Source organism: Oryctolagus cuniculus, chromosome 4 (genome assembly GCF_964237555.1).
Source record: "Oryctolagus cuniculus chromosome 4, mOryCun1.1, whole genome shotgun sequence".
Taxonomy (NCBI): domain Eukaryota; kingdom Metazoa; phylum Chordata; class Mammalia; order Lagomorpha; family Leporidae; genus Oryctolagus; species Oryctolagus cuniculus.
Genome location: NC_091435.1, coordinates 143,234,835 through 143,257,470, shown reverse-complemented (window position 1 = coordinate 143,257,470; position 22,636 = coordinate 143,234,835). Strand labels below are relative to the sequence as shown.

Here is a 22,636-nt window from a genome sequence, read left to right as displayed (position 1 = left end):
CTACTGGCATAAATACACATAACCCGGTGGACTAGACCCACACAGCTACAGCCAGCTCATATGGACAAAGGTGCCAAGAGCAAGCATTGCAGAAAGGATGGTATCTTCAATAAAGGGTGCTTGGAATATGGACTAGCCACACTCAGAATGAAACCAGATCCCCCAGCTCACCGTATACAAAATCCAACTCAGAACAGGTTACAAATCTAAATCTAAGACCTAAAACGATGAAACTACTTAAAGGAGAAATATTTCAGGACATTGGAAGGGGCAAAGGTCTTTTGGATAAGACTCTAAGCACAGAAAACAAAAGCAGAAATAGACAAATGGGATTTTATTAAACTAAAAAGCATCTGTATGGCACAGGAAACAGAAAACAAGAAAATATTTGCAAACACCAAAGCTGACAAGGGGTTAGCATCCGCAGTATGTATAATACTTAATAGCAAAAGAAAAAGGAGGGCAATAAACCTAAACAGATTTCTCAAAGGACACCCACGTAGCCAATAGGGTACAGGAAAAAATGCTCAACAGCAGTAATTGTCAGGGAAACGTATATCAAGACCACGAGCTACCATCTTACCTTTGTCTTTCTGATAACAGCCATTCTAACTGAGGTAAGTGTTGGCAAGGATACAGAGAAAAGGGACCCCTTACACACTGTCACTGATGGTGGGAATATATATTAGTACAGCCATTATAGAAACAGTATAGAATTTTCTCAGAAGGCTAAAAATAAAACTATTGCTCTTCTGTGTCTATATCCAATGGAAATAAAGTCAGTATACTAAAGAGACATCTGTACTCCTGTTTGTAGCACCATTATTCACAACAGCCAAGAAATGGAAGCAAACCAAGTGCCTGTCAACTGATGAAAATGTGACATACACAAGGGAATAACACTCAGCCATAAAGAATGAATCACGTCATTCGTGACAACACAGATGAACTGTAGGTCATTAGTGAAGTAAGCCGGCATAGAAAGTCAAATACTGCCTGGCCTCCCTCACACATGGGATCCGAGAGTAGAACAGTGGTTACCAGAGGCTGGGTGGGGAAAGACTGGTCAATGGAATATTAAGTTACAAAGGAGAAGCAGGCTGTGGTGGTCTCTCATTTTGTAGAGTAACTATACAATGTACTTTGCAAAAAAAAGGATTTTGAATATTTTCACCACAAGGAAATGATGTTTGAGGCAATGTGTTTACCATGATTTGAACATTATACAATGTATTCATATACTGTATCACACTGAGGCTCATAAACATGTACAATTTTTGTGCCAATTAAAAATGGTTTTAAAAAAAGGTAAAGCAACAAATTCCCAATGATAGTCCAAAGAGGAAAACCAAAAGCAGTGCAAAGGAGTTCAAGTGTCGAAGGGAACGAGAATTTCAGCATACGCCACATGGGAGGTGAGGCTGCAGGCCTTGTACGCGGGGCCAGAAATCCAGAAAGTGTTTCATCAGAAAACACGTTGGCTGTCAGTGAGGACAAGGACCTGGTAGGGTCAGTCAGCTAATCTGCCCTGCAGGAACACAGGGCCTGAGCTACACACCATCAGCTTGGTACATAAACCCCAAAAGGAGAAAGGAAGTTGAAAATTGGCTTAGAACCCAGACCCTGTAACGCCCTGATGGAGCCAAACCTGAAACGGGTCCTTGGGGTTGCCACTCACATGCAGGGCACAGGCGGGACCAGAGCAGCAGCAAACTGCCACTAAAGGGAAGCCCCCAGGCAAAAACAGTGGAACAAAACACACAGCAGTGGGCAGCAACGAAACCTGTAACACACACTGGGAAACCCAAGTAAGCCGTAATTGCTCCAAACACCCAAGTGAAGATTTCTGTAAAGGTTCAAAAACAGAAGTGGCACTACAATGCCAAGTCCCAACAGCTGTGAAGGGACAGGCTGGTTCAGAAGAGGTTCAGGCCTTGTTTGGGAAGCTACTTATTTTAAAAATAGGAAAGTGTGTGAGTCAGCTAACTCATTATCTTGCAGTTTCAAATGGACACATCTCTTGCCAGTGGGCTTGTGCTTGCTAGATGGTGGTGGAAGGACCCAGTTACAGCAGGAAGAACGGGCTTTTCCTCTGCTAAGAGCAGCCTTCCAAGGGGTCAGCTGATTGGCTTGTGGGGCCAGTTCTCATCCACCTAAGCACGGCTTGGGTTACCCTTGGCCACACCCCCACGCTCTGCCTACACCCTTCCTGTTTCAGCAGCACGCAGCAGCAAGCTGGGCAAGTTTCTTGGCCACAAGGCAGTTGCACGTTCCTATGGCAGCCAGGCCTTTCTTCAAAGGTCCGAATCAGCTTGGAGAGAGGCACTTTCTAGGTTTCTAAGTCTCTTTCTTGTTCACTCTTCCTCAACCCTAGAAGTAGTATCTGCTTTCTGAAGTGTCTACTCTGTGTCCCTTAGGGTCCTCTTTGACCCCCCCCCCCCCTTTTAGTGATCATCTTTTACTAGTCAGCAATTCACATACTGAATTTTTCACATGGGGGGGTGGTCATTGTGGTACAATGGGCTAATCCCTATTTGGGATGCCTGCATCCCAATATCCGAGTGCCTGAAATTGAGTGCTGCCTCTGCTTCTGATCTACCTTCCCACTAATGTGTACCCTGGGAGGCAGCAGATGATGGCCCAAGTACTTGGGTCCCTGCCATCCACATGGGAGACCCAGAAGCTCTTGGCTTCGGCCTGGCCCAGCTCTGGCCATTAAGGCTATTTGGGGAGTTAAGCAGCTGGATGGAAGATCTCTCTGTAACTATCTTTCAAATAAATAAATAAATAAATCTAAAAAACAAACAAACAAACAAAAAACAAAAACCAACCTTCTAAGTCAGTGGAGAAAAGGCTATGAAATTTAATTTCTCAAAACAAAAGACAAAGAGCATAGAAAAATACAGAAGATGGTAAAAAAAAAATCACTAAATATATTTATAATCAAAGTTAAAATCTAGAACATCAAATGGCATGAATGTGAAAGACACTACTAAACACTGTTTATAAGAGGTTCAAAACAGAAATATAGAAAACAAAAGCTGAAAGATACCCAAGAATACTTTGAATTCTGTTTATATTAGTGGTAGAAAGGGATGTTAAGAAAGGGATGTTTCCTATCAGCACTAAGAAAAAAAATCTAACCAAAGCTATTATATTCACATGATAGCATCATGAGCATAAAATCCAAAACAATTTAAATTGCTAGAACTAATCAAAGTTTTTAGTAAGGTCACTGGATAATAAGTAAATATATATTTTTAAAAGATCATATAAAGCCAGCATTGTGGTGTAGTGAGTTAAGCCACCACTTAAGACACCAGCATCCCATATCAGAGTACTGCTGGTTGGAGGCCCGGCTGCTCCACTGCCAATCCAGGTCCCTGGTCAATGCACCTGGGAAACTCAGAAGATGGTCTAAGTACCTGGGATCCTACCACCTATATATGGAAGATCTGGGCGGAGTTCTGGGCTCTGGCTGGATCAGCCCTGGCTGCTGTGGATGTCTGGGGACTGAACCAGATGATTGATCCATCATGCTCTCTCCCTCTTTACCTCCCATTCCTTCTCCTCTGTCACTTGGACTTTCAAATAAATAAACTTTTAAAAAATTTGAAAGGCAGAATCACAGGGAGGGAGAGAGGAAGGGGGGCAGGGGGAGAATGAGAATCTTCCATCCACTGGTTCACTCCCCAAGTGGCCACAACAGCCAGAACCAGGCTGATCTGAAGCCAGGAGCTTCTTTTGGATCTCCCATGTGAGTGCAGGGACCCAAGCACTTGGGACATTTTCTACTGCTTTCCCAGGCATATTAGCAGGGAACTGGATTGGAAGTGGAGCAGCCAGGATGCAAACCAGCACAAACATGGGATGCCAGCACTGCAGGTAACGGCTTTACCCACTATGACACAGTGCAAGCCCCAAACCTTTTTTAAAAAGTCAATTGTAGTTCTCTGTACTCTCAGCCATGAGAATATTAAATTTTAAAAGGGTAATTTATAAGTGCATAAAACATCAAGAACTATGTATGCATTCAGCAATAACCCCTATAGGAAGATTATAAAAGTTTTTGAAGGGATGTTAAAGTAAGCATACACAAATGGAGAGGCATGTCACGTTTGAGGTTGAAAGACCCGATTCTCTCTAACCTGATCATTTTGTAGAATTAAAGTCCAATAAAAATCCCAATGGGTTGTATACATATATGCATGTGTAACTTGGTAACAGCTTCAATGTATATAGAAATATAAAGAGTAGAAAGCTTTCAACTAGATACAATAGGCTTATTTTAAAGCTATAGCAACTATTATGGTATTAGTTCAGGGAAACACAACTGGACCAAAAGAACAAGAGCCCAATAGCAGGCCCATTCACATATAATTAGCTTGTGACAGAGCAAGCACTGTGAGGGAAAGGAAAGGATAGACTTTTCAATAAATGATGCTGGGACAGCTGGATATTTATGTGGGAAAATATGAAACAGTTTTTACTCCTACCACATTCAAGAATCAATCAACTCCAGCTGCATCAGACTGGGAAAGGCAAAATTATAAACCTGTAAGATAACAGAATAACTTTACAACTTGTGACTAGGACATAAAGTCATAAGACACAAAAAGCACTAACTAGAAAAGATTATACATCTTTCTGTTCATAAGAAACTACACAAAAACAGACCACAGAGTAGAAGACACATGAAACACATGTTAACTGCCAATTGGCTCATGTCTGGAGTATATGGATGCAAGTAACTCTTACGAATCAGCAAGAAAAACAACCAGACTTTCCAACAGAAAAATGGTAAGAGACACATAACCACATCAATAAAGAAATACAAATGTCTGATAAGCAAAGGGGAAGATGCTTATCTGCATTGGTAGTCCAGGAGATAAACATTCAAATCATTGTAATAGCTCTAAACACAGTGCACTGGCAAAATGGATATACAACAGTGGAAATTTTCATACTTTAAGTTGGTCTAACCACTTAGGAAAATAGTTTGGCTTTTTCTCCTAAAGTTGAAGATACACACACACTATCACAGTCACCACCCTGTACAATTCCAGAGGCTCCATTCACCTTATTCACAGAAATAGTACTATCTTAAATTGCACAGGTCAGAGCCTGTGTGGCTGATCACAAACATGTTTCCCCTAGGACCCAGCATATTCAGTTCTGGATACACACTCTAGAACACTTGCACGCAAGTATACAAGGATGCAAGTGCACAGCAACACTGTTCACAATAACCAAGGACTGGAAACAACCCAAACAATGCCAGTAGAACAAATAATGAATTATAGAATATTCATAGAAGGACTACTATACAGCAATGAAAACAAGTACCCTGCACCTAACATGCAACAATAGGGATGCACAGAACAAACATAATACTAAACAAAGGGGAAACAGTAAAAGGCATGTATAATATCATTCTATTTTTATAAAAACAGGGAAACCTGTTTTGGTTTAGGCATACACACATGGCAAAACTATTTTTAAGAAAATAAGGAAGTGGGCCGGCACCGCGGCTCACTAGGCTAATCCTCCGCCTAGCGGCGCCGGCACACCGGGTTCTAGTCCCGGTCGGGGCGCCGGATTCTGTCCCGGTTGCCCCTCTTCCAGGCCAGCCCTCTGCTGTGGCCAGGGAGTGCAGTGGAGGATGGCCCAGGTGCTTGGGCCCTGCACCCCATGGGAGACCAGGAAAAGCACCTGGCTCCTGGCTCCTGCCATCAGATCAGCGCGGTGCGCCGGCTGCAGCGCGCCGGCCGCGGCGGCCATTGGAGGGTGAACCAACAGCAAAGGAAGACCTTTCTCTCTGTCTCTCTCTCTCACTGTCCACTCTGCCTGTCAAAAAAAAAAAAAAAAAAGAAAATAAGGAAGTGATTAACATATAAGTCAAAATAACAGATCTCCATGGGGACACTGAGGGATGGGAAGGCCTTTTGGAGTGCTAGAGATGATGTTTCTTGGTTGCTATCTGGGTGTTAACTGCGAGGTGTTTATTCATTATACCTGACACTTATGATTTATACCAAGTTAAGAACATATATTTTATGATTAAAAGGCTAGTAAAATAAGTGAAACAGAAAAACATGGATAAGAAATACCTATGAACTATGAAAAGAAAGGATAAAATAACATTCAAGGCAATAATCATGAATAGCAGCAAAGGGGGAGGGAGATATATAAATTATGAACTGACATTTACTTAGAATAGACCCGAAATACATAAAATAAAAGTTGATAATCCATAGAGATTTTAGTATCACAGAAACTGAAATACTAAGCAGACAAAAATAGTGATAGAAATGGAGATCTAAGCAATACAACACGACATAGGTATAATAGGGACTAGACTTTTTTAAAAGAGCATAATATTTGAGGGCTCTTAAACTTTAAAATCCATGCTTAGTTTTTTCATAATATGCATTGTCAGTGAACATTTTGAAGACCTGTCATATATATGTGTATTTGCTTGTGTATAATTTCAACTTTTTATACCAAAACAAACATTTTTAAAATTCCATTGTTCCACAAATTTTTGATGTACCTTTGTTTGGAACATTCATAACATCTAAAGTCATAAAAAATTTCAACAAATTCCAAAAATTCAATACTAAAAGATCACATTCTTTGACTACAATGCAGTCATTCAGAAAAAAATTTAAAAGACAACTGCTGAAGCCTACAGATTTTCAGACTTAAAACTCTTACTTCTAAACTTCCACTCTCACTAGGGTGGACTAACAGAAACCAAATTTACCCTCCACCTTTAATGACCAAAACTAAAGTCAAAACAAAAAAACAGAACATCAATGTTCATGGCAGTTTTTGCAGTACGAAAAAAATTGGAAATAATCCAAAAATCTATCAACAGATGAACAGATAAGCAAATTATGGTATAGTCATACACTGGAATACTGCACAAGAAATGAACTGTTAATACAAGCAACAAACATGCAAATCCTAAATTATGCTGAGTAAAAGAAACCAGACAAAAAAAGAGAATACATTATTTCATTTGTATAAAATCCTATAAAAATGCAAACCAACCTATAGTGATAGAAAGCAGATCAACCGTTACCAAGGGATGGAAGAAGATGAGAAAGAACAAAGAATCATGGTGTGATAGTTATGTTTTATTTTGATTGTGGTGATGGTTTTACCAGTGTATGTGTATATCAGAACTTACCTAGTTATATACTTTACTATGTACAGTTTAGCATAGGTCACTTATACATCAACAAACTGTTTTAAGAATCACTTGGATTTTAAATATTCATATTTGAATACTGCTAGTCAATAACTGCATAATTTTTATTATTTATATTTTAAATAACTAAAATTGTCTAAAAGTGGATCCAAGAGAGGGCCTAAAGCTGTTCTCTGAGTGGCACTGTTCTCCTCAATGGCCCTGGAGGCATCTCAAAAACAAAAACAAAAACACACCTCTGTGGCCTCTTAAGAGTTTGGAAACTGTTTTAAAGAATTAACCACAGGCTCATAAATGAACTGGTAAATTTTAGGTTAAAATGACTTTCTAATCACATTTCTTCCTTTAAAATATTGCTAGACTTCAAACTGCCTCAGCAATTTCTCAAAGCAATTTAATTTAATCAACTGGAGGTACTTAAAACACAGGTTCTTTGATAAACTGTGGCACATGTTTAAAACTAACAGCAGGCTAACAGAGAATTTTAAATCTAGAAGGAACCTAAGATACTATGTTGTGCCTTATCCCTAAGCCCACAGTCACAACACCAAGGCTCTGGTTTCTTGTCTACTGACAGTTACTCTCCACTCCACCAGGCTGCTTTCTGGAAACGCTTTCCAATATTCTACCTGCCAACCCACAAGAGCGCCTGCCAATTCTTCCCAGGTCTATTGCTTAAAAAGGGGGAGCTCAAGGGGTTGCCCAAATGGTTTATACTCACGAATGTGAGGCAGAATCAGACTGAATATTAAGCATGGAGAGTAAGTAGCAGCCAGCAAGAAAAGTACTTTATGTTAAGTGCAGCAAAGGGTCAACCAGTAGTAAAGGAAGACTCAGGTTAGGAATAGAATATGACTCTCCATAACACAAGGAAGTCACTAAGAACACTGAAGTTTGGAAATTATTCACAAAAACTTTATTTGAAATCTTAGGTCCTTATAAAAAAAAGTACATTACATCAAGATTGCAAAAAAAGGACACTTTTAAAAATAAGGGATATCTACTCATAAATTTTTACCCCATAATTAATTTTCTAGCCTAACACAGTAACATTTTTTTTTCTTTTTTTCCTTTTGCCCTTCCTGCATTGAAATGACAATGGCCATGAGGGATATCTTAACAATGTGTCAATTAATCCTTACCAGGAGACAGTAGCTTTCACTGGCTGGACTTCTGCCCTGACCCCAAAAGTCACTAAAGCCCTGAACTTAAATCCAACCTTTCTATTACTGTTCTCTCATTTTACTTAAAAACTCTACTTTAAAACAACTTTATATTTTAAGCACTCAAGAATAACAAAAAATTACTGAGGGATCTAAAGTGAATTTACTACTTTCAATAACTTAAGAACTCTTTGTTGTATAAGAATGTAAGTTACTAAAACCTGTATGGATGGAGAATGACCCAATCAATTCTGAGAGCAAATACCCTTGCCTCAAAATAAGATCAATCCTACACAATTCTTAGAATGTGAAGAATGCAATTTACACAGTAAAAATGATTTGATTTGTTTTCAGTATGAAAGTACTTTTAATTTCCTTACTGCAGGTACAATGGCATCCACGTCATCAATTTCTGTAACAGAAAATAATAAAGAGGAGTAACTTTTTCTAGCAAAAAGCTCAGATGAAATAAGAATCTCTATGCAAAGGCAAACCTCCAACCTCAAGGCGCAGTACCGTTGCTTCTGTGCACAGATGTTTCCCCAGCGGCAGTGAGTGGGTGCCCCGATTCCAGAGCAGATGCTGCACAGGGCCCTTTCACTCTGGCCTTTGCCGCACTAGGAGAGCTAATCACCCGCATTCATGATATGCTAGCACCCCTGCAGATGTGAATGACTACGTGGGCCAACTACCTAGTGAAATCCCAAGTGTCTTTCCAGCATTGCTATCTGAAGACTTAGGAATTTTTCCTTAGAGAACACAGCTCTGTCCTCTTTCCCTCCCTCCACTGTTCAGTTGCAATTTGGTTGTTCTCCCTTTAGCTTAAACACAATCCTTGCTGTCCCGGTATTTATTAGTTCTTTAAGCTCCTGATTTATGTCAGGGTAATTGCCTGGCGTCCCTAATGAAGTCTTAAGATACAATAAAGGAAACAATGTAAGCAAACAAGATTTTGGTTCACCCCATACGTTATTGTACAGCACAAGTTATTCCCAGGATGGTCCCCATCCTGAAATCATGCCTGTTTTCTTACTAAATGAGAAACCTACCTTATACGTGAACCTCACACAGAGAACATCCTCAGCCAATCATACCACTCACGTGAGAGAAAGGAAGTAGATCGTTTTAAGACTGCCATTATCACTGAGGGTACTCTCCCTATCTGACATTCTGTATACCACTCAGTACCTAGCTGCTGAATGACACCTGGTCAGAAACAGTCATGTTTGCCAATCAGATTTAACCTTCCCAATGTTAAGTGTAATAATATTTAACTCTATGATTTCAACTCTGACCAAAATACAGAATTCATGAGCAGAGAGGCTTGGCTTTCTGAAGCAAATGATCTTACATGAACCCATGCTGAGAGGAACTTTCCACAGAAGGATTCTGAAATATGTTACCAGTACAACTATTAAAATGGTTATTAATATGCTAAACAGTTACACTAATGAAGACCTCAATCTGACCAAAAACGTAAGTTCGTCTCTTCCTCTCAGGTGTTTACTATTTACATTACTATCAATCAAAAAAATGTTGTTTGTATAGGGGGGCTGGGATTGTGGAGTAGTGAGTTAAACTGCCACCTATAGCATCCCATACAGGTGCTGCTCCAGGACCTGGCTGCTCCACTTCCCATCCAGCTCTTTGCTTATGTGCCTGGGAAAGCAGCAGAGGATGACCGAAGCACTTGGGCTCTTGCCACCCACACGGGAGACACAAATGAAGCTCCTGGCTTTTGCTTGGCTAAACCCTGGCCACTATGGCCGTTTGGGGAGTCAACCAACATATGGAGAATCTGTGTGTCTCTCCAACAATGCCTTTCAAATAAATTAATCTTTTTCATTGTTAAAAATACTGAGACACTATGGCTGTACCTACAGCAACTTTCTCCATCCCTTACCCCCAATTTTGTACTATAATATATGGTAAGGAAAGTACACATATACCAGATACTCCATATATTCTGAAATTTTTCCTGGAATAACCAGTATATAACCAGCAGAGAGAGAGAGAGAGAGAGAGAGAGAGGTCTTCCATCCACTTCTTTACTCCCCAAATGGCCAGAACAGCCAGGGCTGGGCCAGACCAATGCCAGGAGCCAAGAGATTTTTCTTGTTCTCCCGTGGGGATGTAGGGGCTCAAGCACTTGGACCATTTCCTGCTGATTTCCCACGTATTAGCAGGGAGTTGGATGCCTTCCAAGATCATAAATTCTACCAAGATTTCTTATTATGCAATGACAATGCCAGGATCAACTGGGCATGACCAGAGTACTGCCATTTTTCTCAGAAGGCCCCAAAACAAAGGCAGTCCCGATCTCCTTAAAGAGTCTGTGTTTCCCTGCTCTGTGAACGAATCCCATCCAACTTTAACTACAAATTAGGAGGTTATTTCCAAAATTTGGTGATTTTCAGACAATTTCTAAAAAACACTGGAAGCAAAAATACTAACCCAGTGACCAAGGAACACTTATATTCAACCCACTGACATCTTAAAACTCAAAATTTAATCATTATCAACAGAGGTCTTACCTAAGATTTCAAGAAGATCGTTGGTAAATGCCTGAAATGCTGGGAAAAATTCCTCATGTTCTTCTAACTTCTTGATAATGCTGTTTTAAAAAACACACAATTTACACCAAGATTTCAACTTATGGTTGTTACATGTAGTTGCAGACATGGATGCAAACAGAACATTTTCAAACCACAAAGATACTATGCCAATTAATGATCAAAATACTATAATCCTTCCTTTTTGACCTCTTTGTTCACCTAAGACTGCATTTCTTAAAAAAAAAAAAAAGGAATATTATCAGTGTAGATACTTGTTAAATTTATGTAACAAAAATCCTAACATGGCAAACTTTTCATTTAGCTCTAGGCTTCTTAGGAAATATTTTTTAAACATTTTTAAAAAAATAAGTTTTTATAACCAGTAGCCTATTAAACATTAATAAAACTAGCAGTAATCAACAAAACCATGGGAAGGAGAAAAAAGCCAATATGGGATATATTTTGATTTTAAAAGCATCAAACATCAGCAAACTCAAGTGTCAGGTTATATACTGGTTATTCCAGGGAAAGTTACAGAATATATGAAGTATCTGGTATATATGTGTACTTTCCTTACCATATATTATAGTACAAAATTGGGGGTAAGGGATGGAGAAAGTTGCTGTAGGTACAGCCATAGTGTCTCAGTATTTTTAACAAACATTAAGTTTTGTTAGTGGTGCCTAGTCTTTTAAAAAATCCTTAACACTTATCTCCTTAACAGTAAAATACTGTTAGTGATTATTATGTGATCTACAGCAGTATGCTAAAAATAGGTCTTGTTGGGGCCTGCACCGTGGTATGGCCAGTGAAGGCACCACCTGTGGCACTGGCATCCCATATGGGCACCAGTTCAAGTCCCAGTTGCTCCACTTCCAATCTAGCACCCTGCCAATGTGCCTGGGAAAGCAGTGGAAGATGGCCCAATGCTTGTGTACCTGTACACATGTGGGAGACCTAGAAGAAGCTCCTGGCTTCAGTTTGGCCTAGATGGGCTCCACTCTGGCTATTGTGGTCATTTGAGGACTGAGCCAGATGATGGAAAATCTCTAATTCTGACTTTCAAATAAATAAATTAAAAAAAAAAAAAAAAAAAAAGGCTTGTTGACATAATCCAGAACTCATGAAATGGCTAAAAAGTTTGGCATTTCTCCATATATAACTTTAGGTTTATGCTGAAGAACTCCTGACCCACCTTATGGAAACTTAAAGGCCCTACAATCTGTTATTTTGAAATGACCTGGCATTTTCCCTGTTCCTATGGATGTGAGTTTATTTTAGGTTGTTAAGTTACTTAAAAGAGGATATTCCAAAAACAGAAGGTAGATAACTTATGTTATCTTTTCAAGTCTGTAATTTTACAACTTCTAGCACTACAGATGATACTGTTCAAACAAATACCTCTGGAGATCTTCAGGTCCTAATACTTGCTTAACCTGCTCGTTCACATCCTCATTAATCAGACTACACAGTTTTCCAACTGTGCTTACCAACACACACATTGATGATGAACTATCTGCAAAAAAGAAACAAAAGGACAGGATATTTAGGAGTGCTTGGCCTAGCAGTTAAGTTGGTGGCTGGGATGCCAGAGTGTGTTAGTTCAATGCCTGGCTCCAGCTCCAGTTCCTGATTTGTTTCCTGCTAATGTGGCCCATGGGAGGCAGTGGTGATGGCCACTGGCCATTGTGGGCATTTGGGGAGTGAACCAGCAGACAGAAGCTTGCTCTATAATAAGTAAATTTTATAAAGCAGGTAGGATACTTAAAAAGAGAATTTTCAAAATCAGTACAGCTACCAAACATTTTAGGCTTCAGGAAAGGACATTAAGCACAGTGGTGAAGATATTGTCCAAGACACCTACATCTCATATCAGAGTGCCTGGGTTTGAGTCCTGTCTCCGCTCCCAATTCCAGCTTCCTACTACTAGTCACCCACATGGGAAACCCAGATTGGGTTCCCAGATTCTGGCTTCAGCCTGGCCCAGCACCAACTGTTACAGACATCTGGAAAGTGAACTAGTAGATGGCAAATCTTAGTCTTTGACAAGTTAAAAAAAAAAAAAAAGATAAATTATTTTATGCTCCAGTTGTCCTCTTTTTACCTTGCTTTTGTTAATTAGAAATAATTATTAAATGGGGACCAAAAATGACAAAGGCCATCACCTAATTCTAGGAGTTCCTGGAGGTTTCTCACAGCATTGCTCATTTCTCCAAGCCTAGTGTAAACTTCATTCATTCGGGGATAGACTCCATTTAAAGAAGGTACATCAAATAATTTTTGGAAGTGAGAGACAATAGCTTGCAAAGTTTGAAAGTTTGGTACTTTGCTGTCCTGTCCAAAAGAGAGGGTGGGAAAGAAATACAGTAGACATTTTAAAATAATCCCAAATGTTTAATTAAAAAACACTTATTTTAAAAGAGAAATAGAATGTTAGTAGAATATGTAATATCCATATAAAATTTTAAGATAAAAGTATATTACATTTTGAACATTTATAAAAATAAATATTACCTTTTCCTTATTTTCAACTTCTTCCAACATGGTATCTACCATAAATAACAGATCACCAACTCTGATTCCTTCATTTTCATCCTGCTTCCTTAAATTATGCCAAGGTACCAGCTCTGCAGATAGTATTTTCAAGGACTTATACAAATCCTTTATAACAGAAGAAACTACATGGTATTATTGATTTATGTAAATATTTCTACAGTAACACTAATAAAACACAATTATCCAAGCAGCTTAAAAAATATATAGCCCAATTATATGTTTTATAAAACATACTATTACCAATTTAGAACAAGTGTTTTTTAAAACTAGGTTTCTTCAGGTAAATATAAGCTTTGCCAAAATATTATACATTGATTTTCCTGAATTTGTATGCTAAAGTAATGACATCTTATTATTATTACATGTTATTTAAATATATATTTGAATGACTGACACATAAATAATAAGTTTACCCTTATATTTTAGTTTTGGATTTTTTTATGATAGCTTTATTGAGATGATCACATACCATAAAGTTAATACCTATTGAATATATAATTCAGTATTTTTAGTATTACTACAGTAATGAGCAAATTTCATCACTAATTTCAGAGCATACTCATCACCCTCAAAAGAAACCTCATGACGACTCGCAGGCTTTCCCTATTCTCCTCTGCTCCCAGGCCCTGCAAACCACTCATCTAATTTCTGTTCTAGGGTGGATTTGCCCATTTTAGGCATTTCACATAAATTGAATTACACAGTAAGCGGCCTTGTGTAACTAGCTTTTTCACCCCGCACATTTTCAAGATTCACCCATGGTTTTTTTTTGTTTTGTTTTGTTTTTTTGTTTTTTTTTTTTTTGACAGGCAGAGTGGACAGTGAGAGAGAGAGAGACAGAGAGAAAGGTCTTCCTTTGCCATTGGTTCACCCTCCAGCTGCTGTGGCCGGCGCGCTGCTGCCGGCGCACCGTGCTGATCCAAAGGCAGGAGCCAGGTGCTTCTCCTGGTCTCCCATGGGGTGCAGGGCCCAAGTACTTGGGCCATCCTCCACTGCACTCCCTGGCCACAAAGGAGAGCTGACCTAGAAGAGGGGCAACCAGGACAGAATCCAGCGCCCCGACCGGGACTAGAACCCGGTGTGCCGGCGCTGCAAGGTGGAGGATTAGCCTATTGAGCCGCGGCGCCGGCCCAAGATTCACCCATGTTGTAACATGTATCCTCAGGAAAGTTTATAAAGTCAAAGGATCTCTAAATTAACTTTCGTTAGTCTTCTTAACAGCTTAGTTGTCTTGTCCTAGACATGTGGCCCGAATCTATTTTAAACTATGGTCAAGGGGCAAGGCTACTGAAAATTTAGACTTGTGACTGATAAAGCAACAAACACTTAGTAAGCATCTACTCTATATGTGCATAGCACAATGTCTGGCCCTTTCAAACAATGCTGTTCAAAAGAAATGTGACGTGAGCCACAGTAATTTTAAGTTGAGTAACCACATTCTGAAAGTAAAAACAAGTGGTATTAAATTTAGCCATAAATCTTATTTAACCCAGTATGTCCAAATAAGATTACAATATATAATCAATGTTTAAATTTTTTTCCATACTAGGTCTTCTAAATCTGGTGTATATTTTACACTTATAGCACACATCTATTGGAACTTGCCACATTTGAAGTGAATAACAGCCACATGTGGCTAGTGGCTACCATATTGGTCACTGGAACTCTAAAATACAGAAAGAAGTACAAGAAATTACTTCTAATTTTTGTCTTCTACCTATTTAACATTTCCCAATTAAGACTCAGACCCCATATATTAATATCTTTAACCTTTTGTTTGGTAGGAAGGCAATCGCCTACTTTAGCAATACACCGCAGTAAATGCAGTGTTGAATGTTTCAACAGTAAGTGCCATTAGAATTTGAAAAGTCAGCAAGTAACCAAATAGTATTTTTATTAACTAGTGCTCTATCAACAGGGTACATTTATAAAGAAATGGTGTAGAGTAAAAAAGCACAGCCAATCTTACAGTTTTCCTAGGGAATGAAAGAGTATTATTACAAGGCTAAGAAAAGATGTTCTGGTTTCCCTAGCAGTGACAGGATGGCTGGGGCACAGTCCATCAAGTAAGCCCTGAAAACAGTAAGAGGATGTCCCAGGTTCTTGACCTGCTCCGTTGCTGGGAGGGAGGAGCCTACCTTGCATGGCTGGTCTCCAGAGCACTGGGGAACAAGAATGCAGTAGCATACAGCAGTGTACTGGGATGGGAAAGCTGGAGCATCTGTAGCTCAGCCTCGCCAGAAAGCTAGGGGGGATGGGCCGGCACTGTGGCACAGTGGGTTAAGCTGCCACCTATAGTGCTGGCATCCCATAGGGCCCAGTTCAAGTCCTGGCTGCTCCTCTTCTGACCCAGCTCCCTGCAAAAGGCCTGGAAAAGCAGTGGAGGATGGCAGCAGAAGCAGCTCTTGGCTCACCATTGCAGTCATCTAGGGAGTGAACTAGCACTTGGAATCTCTCTATAACCTTGCCTTTCAAATCAAATCAAATAAATCTTAAAAAAGGTAGGAGAGAAAAAAATCTAAGGAGGCAGGGAAATGGCTCCTTGTCTTTTCCAGCCTTTACTCACTTACTTGATCTCTTGTGCTCTCTTCCTCTCAATATTTTTATTGTGCTAAAATACACATACATAAAATTATCAGATTAATCTTTTTAAAAAATATTTAATTATTTGTGAGGCTGGGAGAAGAATGAGAGGGAGAGTGTGAGTGCAATTCCATCTGCCAGTCCACTCCCCAAATGCAGAGGAAGAGAGGCTAAGGGGGAGGGGAAGGTGGGAAGCTGTAACTCAGTCCAGGTCTCTCAAGCAGGTGGCAAGGGCCCAAGTATTTGAGCCATCATCTGTTGCCACCCAGGGTGTGCAATAGCAAGAAGCAGGAATTGGGAATAGGGCTGGGACTGGAACCCAGGCACTCTGATATGGGACACAGGCATCCTAACCACTGATGTAACCACTTGACCAGATGCCCATCCCCATTTTATCCATTTTTAAGTTCAGTGTTACTAAACACATTAATAATGTGTAACCATCACCACTATCCATCCCATAACTTCATCTTGTAAAACTGAAACCCTATACCCATTAAATACCCATTCTCCCCTTCTCTAGAAATGACCATTCTACTTTCTGTCTTTTGTGATTTTGACTGCTCTAAGTATCTCTCATAAGAAATCAGTGTTTGTTCTTTTATGACTAGTTTCCTTTAGTTAACATAATGTCATAATACTTACCCATGCTGGAAAAAGTTCCTTTTTATGGCTGAATAATACTCCATTACATGTATATGCCACATTTTGTTTATCCATTCATCCCTCAATCCCATCCTTCCCTTTAAAGCCATATCTAACTGGGAAAAAAAATATTCATCTGGAATGATGGTTATCCCAAATTTAGAAGTTCCTACATTATAAGGAATTTTTCATATAAGGCCTCAAAAAATCTTATGTTGTTTCTCAATTTGGATACTGAATATGTAAGAAATATTAGAAGCACTGCCTGAAATTGATGTGTTACTTCAATGGCAGAAAAATTAATTCTAACTATTTTCTCTTGGGTGTCTTCAGAATATGCTAACCAGAAAGCTAATTCCTTGCCTCCTTCTACTTGGAAAACTACAAAAAGTTCACAGGGCACATATACTCTCTTTTAACTCCATTTGCCATGAAACTTTTGAAATCCCCTTGTGTATCAGCAAGAACTCAAGTCACCGCAAAGCCTTTCCAGGGGACCACAGTCAGAATGATCTCTTCCTCCTCCAGACTCTGGAGTACAAGTTATCTGCGTCATTCGATTGGTACTTCTTCAGCTGGGATGTGTGTCTATGGCATGCGTCTCTTCTAATGATAATATAAATGGTTAAATTTTGTTTCATATTTCAGTATAGTTGTCTCTTCAATTAGTCTGAATCTTGTGTTCACTTTTCCTAGTACTTCCCACAATGCCTTGAAAAATCAATTAAAAATCCATAAATATCTATTAGCTTACTCTTTGCTCTTCTAGTCTTTTCCCTTCTCTTGGGAAGGTCTGAGGTTTTTTTCTAGTCTGTCTCTTCAGAGGAGAAAAGTGGAGTTAGCACTTTCATTTTCTACTGGGAGAACCCTTTCACATCCATTGCAGGGGGGAGGGGGGAGAATGCCATACTCACTACTTTACCCTTTTCTGAGATACAGACTGGAGCAACACAGGCCTATAAACTAGGTATATTAATCCAGCTCTGTTTTACATTTGGGTAGTTCTATCTGAGTCCTAAATAAAAAGGGAAGCAGAAATAATTGGGAGAATGGGAAGATTGTTTCATTCATTTTTAACAGGTAAGGTTTTTGTTTTGTTTTGTTTTTTGTTTTTTCTTTTTTTACAGGCAGAGTGGACAGTGAGAGAGAGAGAGACAGAGAGAAAGGTCTTCCTTTGCCATTGGTTCACCCTCCAATGGCTGCCGCACCAGGCGCGCTGTGGCCGGCGCACCGCACTGATCCGAAGGCAGGAGCCAGGTGCTTATCCTGGTCTCCCATGGGGTGCAGGGCCCAAGCACTTGGGCCCTCCTCCACTGCACTCCTGGGCCATAGCAGAGAGCTGGCCTGGAAGAGGGGCAACCGGGACAGAATCCAGCGCCCCAACCGGGACTAGAACCCAGTGTGCCAGCGCCGCAAGGCGGAGGATTAGCCTAGTGAGCCACGGCGCCGGCCATATGCTTTCATTAAAATTTTTCAAAATTTAGCATTATCATCCTCTAGTCTGTTGTGTATTAATATAGACTATTAATATATATTAATTAATAAGTATTAATTGAGCACTCATGTATCATGAGGATCCTTGGGACCGATCAGAAGACAAGTAAGATAAATTCTCATTCTTAAGGTGCACACACATTCAACATTATCTTTTGTGTCTTTTACACTTTACAACTTTATTAACTGAGGTAGCACTGTATATATTAGTTGAAAAATCTAAAGTTTAAAGGGCACAGAAACTAAACACAACTGACTTTTGTAATTCACCTTATTATAAACTAGCCAAAAAGAAAACCAACAAAAAAAACTGAAGTCATGTAACACAGGATACATAGTAACTTTGTAAAGTAAATAAATTTTTATTCTTCCATGGACATAGAATAGGTGACAGTAAGGTTGATTGCTAACTATTATCTGCTCTAGCAAACAAAGATAAGTTCTGAGAAAAAAATGTAAAATATGAAAACATTACCAATTAAAATGAAAAAGACTTTTATAACTGAAGAGATAAACAGGAGGGAAGTGAAGGTAGAAAAAGGAAAGACCTAGAAATTCAAAGTGGATCCACTACAGATTTTTCAATAGGGCAACAGATTTAAAAGATTTCTTGTTTGATAGAATTTTACAGGAGATAAAGCATACAATCATGACAATATCAAATAGATAGCACTTAAAATATAGAAGGAGTAAGATTCCAATTTTGTTTTTTTCAGCTTTGGTTAAAACTAACACACTAAATTATGTCCTATTAATAAGGTCCATAGAGTCCAATAGATTTATTTATTTATTTATTTTTTTTTTTTGGCCAGGCAGAGTCAAACAGTGAGAGAGAGAGAGACAGAGAAAGGTCTTCCTTTTTCCGCTGGTTCACCCCACAAGTGACCGCTATGGCCAGTGCATTGCGGCCAGTGCGCTGCGCCGATCTGAAGCCAGAAGCCAAGTGCTTCCTCCTGGTCTCCCATGCGAGTGCAGGGCCCAAGGACCTGGGCCATCCTCCACTGTACTCCCAAGCCACAGCAGAGAGCTGGACTGGAAGGGGAGCAACCAGGACAGAATCCGGCGCCCCAACCCAGACTAGAACCCGAGGTGCCAGTGCCACAGGCGGAGTCTTAGCCTAGTGAGCCATGGCACTGGCTGAGTCCAGCAGATTTTCAAACCATGTAAAAAATATTCAAGGGGCCAGCGCCGTGGCTCACTTGGTTAATCCTCTGTCTGCAGCGCTGGCATCCCATATGGGCACTGGGTTCTGGTCCCGGTTGCTCCTCTTCCAGTCCAGCTCTCTGCTGTAGCCCGGGAGGGCAGTGGAGGATGGCCCAGGTGCTTGGAGCCCTGTGCCCACATGGGAGACCAGGAGGAGGCACCTGGCTCCTGGCTTCAGATCGGCGCAGTGCCGGCTGTGGCGGCCATTTGGGGAGTGAACCAATGGAGGGAAGACCTTTCTTTCTGTCTCTCTCACTGTCTAGCTCTGTCAAAAAAAAAATATTCAACTCCTTACCTTTAGGGATGTTAGTTCATCTGCCCACATTTCTATTATTGGCACAAGATGCTCAAATCCACAATCTTGAACAAGATCTTTAAAATGCTGGGCTCCTCCTTTGCTCTGCTTATAAATTATTACTGGAGCTCTTGGATTGTGAATAATTGAATTGATGCTACACAGTACCTTCAAAAGAAAAGACAGGTGTTTTCATTCAAAATATTTATGCTAGTCCTACAAAGTTAAAGGACTAATTTGTGTCAATAAAACATCATTTTCAAAGTTAATCATTTCAGGTATTATTAAGATCTGTGAAGAGATTGATACTTGTAATCTTATGGTAAAACAGTAGTCTTCATTAACATGGTTATGTTTATATAAATTCTAATGAGAACCAAAAACTTTGAAAGTCAGGGTAACAGAGAGGACAGACAGAAAGAAGATCCTTTCGTCTGCTAGTTCACCTTCCAAATGCCCACAACAGCCAGGCTTGGGCCAGGCTGAAGTCAGGAGCCCAAAATTCTACATGGGTTTCCCACGTGGGTGGCATGAGCCCAAGTACTTGGACCACCATCTGCTGCCTTCACTGGCATACTAACAGGGAGCTGCATTAGAATCAAGAGCATCCAGGACAGGAACCGGCACACTAATTCAGGATGCAGACGTTCTAAGCAGCAGCTCACCCTGCTGTCCCACAAGGCCTGCCGCAGAACAAAAAGGAATTTTAGAGTGAATTAGAATTGAAAATAGTGATGAATGACCTATTCCACAGAGTACAAACAACCACACATCCTTAGCCACAGTCTCCACATTTCCCTGTTCTCCTCACTTTACCTGTCTCCTCATAAAAAGGATGACACGAGCTTTTCCAGTTCTCTCAGCTTCGCAGTTGAAGTTCAAAATGAGGACAATGAATTCCCATACATTATTTTTAATTATTTACTATTTATTTGAAAGTCAGAGTTACAGAGAGAAAGGAAAAAATAGCGATCTTCTATCCACTGATTCACTCCCCAAGACGGCTGCAACAGCAAGGGCTGGGCCAGGCTGAAGCCAGGAGCTTCATCCAGGTCACCCATGTAGGTGGCAGTGGCTCAAGTACTTGGGCCATCTTCCACTGTTTTTCCCAGGTCATCAGCAGGGAGTTGGATTAGAAATGGAGCACCTGGGACACGAACTGTCACCCAATGGGATGTCTGCATTGCAGGCGGTGGCTACAACACTGGTCCCTGAATTCCTACACATTCTGAAGAAAAGTTCTGGAGACAGCATGCAGGTCTTGATAAGAGGTGACTGTGATCAGTCAATCCAAGAAAACGTTCAAGATTCATGAGAAAGGACTCAGCAAGAAGAGTGACTTTTCAAGAATGTACAGAACTAGCAGGCAGAAAATGCTGTTGTTCCTTCCTCTCCTCAGAGAGCTATAACGAAGAGGTCTTCTGAGAACTTAACTTTTGACATTTATTTATAAGGAGTTTTCATTTTTTAGGAGAGTACATTTCAATATTTTACTTCTACTTTATTTGAACTCATCTTTAAGTATGATTTAGTGGGAAAAAACCATTCATTGCATTTCACTAAATTTTTAATGCTGTTAAATATTATTGTTGTTGCTGTTATTTGAAAGGCAGAGAGAAAGGGAGACAGAGATCTTCCATCCACTGATTCATTCCCTAGATGGCAGTAAAACAGATGGATCTAGGCCGAGCCAAAGCCATCCAGGTCTCCCACATGGGTAGAAGGGTCCATGTACTTGGGCCATCTTCTGCTGCTTTCCTAGGTGCATTATAGGGAGCTGGATCAGAAGTGAGGCAGCCAGCATTCCAACTGGTGCTCTGATATAGGATGCCAGTGTCATATGCAGTAGCACAATTCCAGCTCACTTCACTGAACTGAAAACAGTTCTGCTTCTCCCCCTTACCCCAACAAAGGTAAGGAAAGCAGCAGGGCAACTTCTGAGAGAGTTCATGGAGCTTCAGGGAACCAGTGAACAATCTCCACAACATGAGTAGTGACAAAGTGGAATGCTGTGTGTATTTAGCACTACGCATACATACTTCATAGAGAACTGTTCATAAAAATTCTTCTTTACACCCTTTTGACAGGTAGAGTTAGATAGTGAGAGAGACAGAGAGAAAGGTCTTCCTTCCATTGGTTCACCCCCAAAATGGCCGCCACGGCTGGCGCTGTGCTGATCTGAAGCCAGGAGCCAGGTGCTTCCTCCTGGTCTCCCATGTAGGTGCAGGGGCCCAAGGACTTGGGCCATCCTCTATTGCACTCCTGGGCCACAGCAGAGAGCTGGACTGGAAGAGGAGCAACCAGGACTAGAACCTGGTGCCCATATGGGATGCTGGTGCCACGGGCGGAGGATTAACCAAGTGAGCCACGGCACTGGCCCTCTTCTTTACACTCTTATGCTTTGCTGTGTGACACTGAAGATTCTCCCATCAATAAGTGGAGTCACAGGCCAGCACTGTGGCATAGTGGGTAAAGCCACCACTTATGACACCAACATCCCACATGGGTGCTGGTTAGCATCAAGGCTGCTCCACTTCTGATCCAGCTCCCTGCTAATGTGCCTGGGAAAGCAATGGAAGATGGTCCAAACATTGGGGCACCTGCCACTCATGTGAGAGACCCATATGAAGCTCCTGGCTTGGGCTTGGCCCAGCCCTGGCTACTGCAGCCATCTAGGGAGTGAACCAGTGGATGGAAGATCAATCTCTGTCTACCTCTTTCTTCTGTAAATCTTCCAAATCAGTCTTTTTTTTTAAGTGAAATCTACTTTTCAAAAGATGTATTTATTTACTTGAAAGTCAGGGTTAGAGAGAAAGGAATTTTCCATCTGCTAGTTCACTCCTAAAATGGCCTCAACAGTTGGGGCTGATCCAAGCCAAAGTGGATCCAAAACTCCATCTGGGTCTCCCACGTGGGCAGAAGGGGC

At 40.5% G+C, this 22,636-nt stretch overlaps 1 protein-coding gene across 6 annotated transcripts in view; it reads right to left on the bottom strand.

Moving 5' to 3' along the window:
- Positions 1 to 8,109: 8,109 nt before the first annotated feature.
- CEP70 (centrosomal protein 70) overlaps positions 8,110 to 22,636 on the bottom strand; it is a 61,457-nt gene continuing 46,930 nt past the window's right edge. For 5 of the 6 annotated variants that reach the window (XM_070072763.1, XM_070072767.1, XM_070072764.1 and 2 more), the window contains 6 exons: positions 19,711 to 19,878; positions 13,449 to 13,595; positions 13,100 to 13,268; positions 12,336 to 12,450; positions 10,914 to 10,993; positions 8,110 to 8,791 (listed from right to left, as the gene is read on the bottom strand). In XM_070072763.1, coding sequence (XP_069928864.1) covers positions 8,730 to 8,791; positions 10,914 to 10,993; positions 12,336 to 12,450; positions 13,100 to 13,268; positions 13,449 to 13,595; positions 19,711 to 19,878 — 741 coding nt within the window. In that variant the 3' untranslated portion in view covers positions 8,110 to 8,729. Of the gene's footprint in view, positions 8,792 to 10,913; positions 10,994 to 12,335; positions 12,451 to 12,798; positions 13,269 to 13,448; positions 13,596 to 19,710; positions 19,879 to 22,636 lie in introns of all 6 variants that reach the window. The other variant, XR_011388194.1, reaches the window with a different exon arrangement.